We start from the raw sequence: 4556 nt of genomic DNA on the forward strand, positions 1-4556 counted from the left end.
CAGGAAATTCCAGAGATCTAGGAAGCATGACCCACGAGTTACATCCTTGTTCCTTATATGGCATGACAAAACAGCTCTAGGCTTGTTCCTTTGCCTTAGCTTCCTTTTACATTGCTGGTCAACCTCAGTTTTAAGCTTTAACTATCCTTGAAATAGCTTACCAAGCTCTTCTGTCCACTGTGCCACCATGTCCACAAACATTGCTATCACATTGCCTCCATTAAGTGATGCTGCCACTGCCAAGTAGTCACCATTGAAGTAGGGAAAATAAGTAACAGCTGAGGAAGGATCTGGTGTCTCTGGAGGCTGGAAACCCGGGGGCATTGAAATAGTCAGTTGAGCAGAGGTACTGATATTAAGAACTAGAATACAAAAGAAAAAAAAGAAAAAAAAAATCATTTTACTAAGCTACTCTGAAGGAAGAAAATGAGAAAACAAAGTAAGATATCAAAATTATCATACCTGCATCAGTCCTCTCAGTCAGACAGGAATAAACAGAGCACTGGAAATCTCCCAGAGCAATTCCTACTTTTGCTCCTTTGGGTATTCCATGCCATGCAGAGATTGTCCTGCCTGCAATACTGCCAGGGTCTCCCACCTCTGGAAGCAAGTGAACAGGAAAGCTGGATTTTTTCAATCTGCAACAGAACAACATTACTGCAGGAAAGCAGTATGGGAATGTGTGGCATGACTGCAAAGACCTCTTTGAAGTCACAGATTAACCTGGCCATACCTCTGTGGCTGCTGGATTTATGGATGCTTTCACTTATTTAGAAAGCTTTCTCTTAGACAGGGGCAGCACTCCAGTTCAATGGGCTGGGTAAACTAGAATAGTCTAGAAGAATAAATAGCTTTCCTTTATATACAATCTGATTCCCTCAGATTATACAGCAGTACCTGTTCAACAAGTTTAACCTACTGATATCATATGAACAAGGAGTTTCAGGGTAAAGGGGCAACCACAAAAACAGCAAAAAAATGCAACTTCTAAGTGTCAAAGAACTTCAAGCTATCATGCAGTTAGTGGTTCAAAACCAAATCATGAAGTTAAGTCCAACAAACTCCTTACACAATCAAACTGCAAGATACAGTACATTGCTACAGCAACACCACCAGATTAGTAGAAGTTCAGTAGGCCAAATGCAAGTTTCTGTCACTCTTTCATACCTTCATGAGCAGATTTTTTTCCATCTTGGATACCTGGCCTAAGCTAAGCCCTGAAATATATAAGGCCTTAGCACTCAGCCCTGAAAGAGCAAATCATTAAAACAAATAAGTAAATAAATAAACAAGCTAATTCCCAGTAAGACTTCCTGTAACCTAATAACTCTTAGGTATTATCATCAGTAAGTCTCAGTAGTTACGAAGGAACTCAGCTGAAAGAACTAGAGAGCAATAACTGCCCTCTACCATCACAGAGGTAACACCTTGGCTGCAGCACGCACTTGCTCATCCCATCCCACCACAGAAAGGGAGAGAACAGTTTGGTATACAAGGCCTCACTGATGAGTCTCTCAGCTCCGCTCTCTTAGGTATTTCTAAAAATACTGTGCCAGATTTTATGTAATTTAAACAAGTATACCTTACAAACCAGAGCAAACTCTCAATAGTTCTTAAGTACAGGCTACACCACAACTGATTAGGAGTCACTTTCAATCACTTTTTATCTGTAGCATGTTCATACTTAGGGCCCAAAGAGGTGTTCACATTGCCTGACACAAGCAACGCACAAACCCCACGGAACAACCTTAGCACTTACACGTCAGTATTCCAGCTCTTGTTTCTGCAATTAAAATATCCCCAGCTGGCAGCATTCTGGACAGACATGAGTGGCTTCTTCAGGTCACACAACATGGCAACCACATAGTCATGGATAGTGCCGGCTGCATCATAAGACTTCAGAAAATCTGGACTTTTACACAAAACATTTTAAAAAGAAAAACAATGAGGGGTGCTTTAAGGCAGTGGGAGCAAGATTACTTCCATTCCTACAGGGAACTTCAGACATGTGGTTCCATCTAAAAATGAAACAGCCATCTCAGTGATCAACCTGCAGTTTGGTGTTTTGTTTGGGGTTGGTCTTTTGTTGTTGGGGTTTTTTTGGTTTGTTTTATTTATTTTTTTTTTAAATTTGTTTTCCAAGTTGTTACCACAGCAGCAATACTCATCTCCTGATGGAAGATAGAGACAGCAGCTTTAAGGAATGAGTTGTCTAGGTTCAAAAGCATGCCACTGCAAAAGTTACCAGGAAGGTAATAATCATTCGCACAAAAAAAATGTGACTTTGTTGATCCTGGAACATTTGAGAAAAATAGGTAAATTCCTGCAGTTGCTCTAGGATCCAGAAATTATATGAATGGAAATGTACCAAATGGTGAAACAAAACAGGAACAAACAAAGCAGCTGGACTCATTAACTATAGAGCTCTAAAGCAAGATCATGCCATGCTCCATGTATATGCTAAACGCACATTGGAAGAAACCAAGATCCAATACATTTTTCCCCATTTATTGAACCTGGACTCATTGCTGAGGAAGACACTGGCTCTTTGAGAAATATAGCATACAGCAGACAAAACTGAAGAGCAAATCTTGCTGATGCCAAGTCATAAGTGAAAAATTATATCCTCTGCAAACATGCCACAACAAAGCAGACCATCCGTAACACCTCATAAGGATTTTCGTGTCTAAGAAATGAAGGAACTGAAATTAATTTAGGGACTGTTTGTTTTAGCATCTGGCAGCAACCAGACAAAGCAACTCTGTTACTGTTTTATGCATGTTTGTACTTTTCACAATCTGCACGTGTCAAAATTATATTGTTCAAACTGCATTAGCAGAGCTCCTCTGAGTGGTAGAATGGACAAGAATTATTCTACGATACTTTAAGGTTTCTGTTATTATATGTTCAGAAGCTTTTCTTTTTATTAAAGAGATCTGTAGTATTTTTATGAGGTCAGAAACTCTTGTGTGCTCAGTTGTGTATAGTTTATATCGAATACTGCCATTTAAAATATTCTTCAACTCCTTAATTAATATTATGATAACAGAATCACAGCCCCTCAGCCTGTAGTGGCATTAACATGCTACAGGAATACTAATTGTCACATAAATTCAAGATGAGAAACTCCCAGTGAAACAGCTTGATGTACCTCTTCTTTAAATACCAGTAGACTGTGGCACAGCCAAATCCTGTAGCCAAGCTGATATGTGACTGTGGCAGAGGAAGAGAAGAGAGGAAGGTGGGACTGCAGCGGCTGTCTTGCCAAGTAATCAGATGACTGACCTCCTCTGGCTCAAAGGTAGGGCCTGTACCACACTCTGTCCACTTGCAACCTGGAACACATAGCATCCAAGAAGTCCAGTGATTCCCTACAGCGTAGTCTGCCTGGCATTCTTCATTTCTGGATGCTCTTGATAATTTGTCAAATATATTGGAGAAAGAGCAGAAACAGAGACAGTAGTGATTGTAACTGAATTAATTAGTCATAGTTTTCAGCACTAGATAACATAATGCCAGCCATCCTTTGCTAAGAGAATAGTATCCAAGGCCTTCCTTCTCTGTAACAGTCCTACTGCCCAGAGGAACAAGCAACTTGCACCTTGAGATATTAACGATACAACTTAAATAACAGGTGACCCACCAAAAAAAAAAAAAAAAAAAAAAAAAAGAAATCACAGTTCTGCCATGGGAGGCAATGAGCTGATATAGAATCATAGAATCATTTAGGTTGGAAAAGACCTTTAAGATCATCAAGTCCAACCATTAACCTAACACTGCCATCCCACCACTAAACCCTGTCCCTAAGCACCTCGTCTGCTCAGCTTTTAAGTACCTCCAGGGATGAGGACTCAATTGCTTCCCTGGGCAGCCCATTCTGATGCTTGACAGCCCTTTTGGGGAAAAAGCTTTTCCTAATGTCCAACCTAAACCTCTCCTGGCACAACTTGAGGCCATTTCCCCTCATCCCATTGCCCGTTACCTGGGAGCAGAGACTGACCCCCCCAGATCCCCGCTCCTGTCAGGCACTTGTAGGGAGCGATAAGGTCTCCCCTCAGCATCCTCTTCTCCAGGCTGCACACCCCCAGGTTCCTCAGCTGCTCCCCATCAGCCTTGGGCTCCAGACCCCTCCAGCCACAGCCAGGATCGCCAACCCTGCTGCTGGTCCCCCACTACTCCAATCCCACATCACCCCAGCCCCACACCACCCAACACTGTACCTGCTCCCACAGCCACCCAAGCCCACCTCACCCAGGACCACAACACCCAAACCACCCCTGCACCCCCAACCCACGCCCTCCCCACATCATGACCTAAGAATGCTGTATCAGTAATGAACTGTCTACGATGGATAAAAACGTAGTTTCATCACCTTTTGAGCCAAAGCAACAGAAAACACAGATCTATATGTATTAAGCAATGGACAGCAAAGTACTAAAGAGTATCCCTCCCCTGCACTATGCGACAAAGCTTCACCAAAGTTAGAACAGGGTTTAACTCAGTTTTCAGTTTTACCAGTCCAGCACATTCCTTTTGAACACAGAACACTATGCCTT

The 4556-nt window shown here is 42.0% G+C and overlaps 1 protein-coding gene across 1 annotated transcript in view; it reads right to left on the reverse strand.

The window, feature by feature from the left end:
• Positions 1 to 4556, reverse strand: part of SHPK (sedoheptulokinase) — a 10948-nt gene that overhangs the window by 2282 nt on the left and 4110 nt on the right. Inside the window, exons 3-6 of the mRNA XM_009633903.2 lie at positions 3152 to 3363; positions 1760 to 1912; positions 463 to 638; positions 162 to 362 (exon numbers count right to left, since the gene is read on the reverse strand). Of these exons, the coding sequence (XP_009632198.1) occupies positions 162 to 362; positions 463 to 638; positions 1760 to 1912; positions 3152 to 3363 (742 nt within the window). The remainder of the gene's footprint in view (positions 1 to 161; positions 363 to 462; positions 639 to 1759; positions 1913 to 3151; positions 3364 to 4556) is intronic.

The sequence above is a fragment of the Egretta garzetta genome, unplaced genomic scaffold, assembly GCF_000687185.1.
Source record: "Egretta garzetta isolate BGI_Z169 unplaced genomic scaffold, ASM68718v1 scaffold112, whole genome shotgun sequence".
In the NCBI taxonomy this organism is placed as follows: Eukaryota; Metazoa; Chordata; class Aves; order Pelecaniformes; family Ardeidae; genus Egretta; species Egretta garzetta.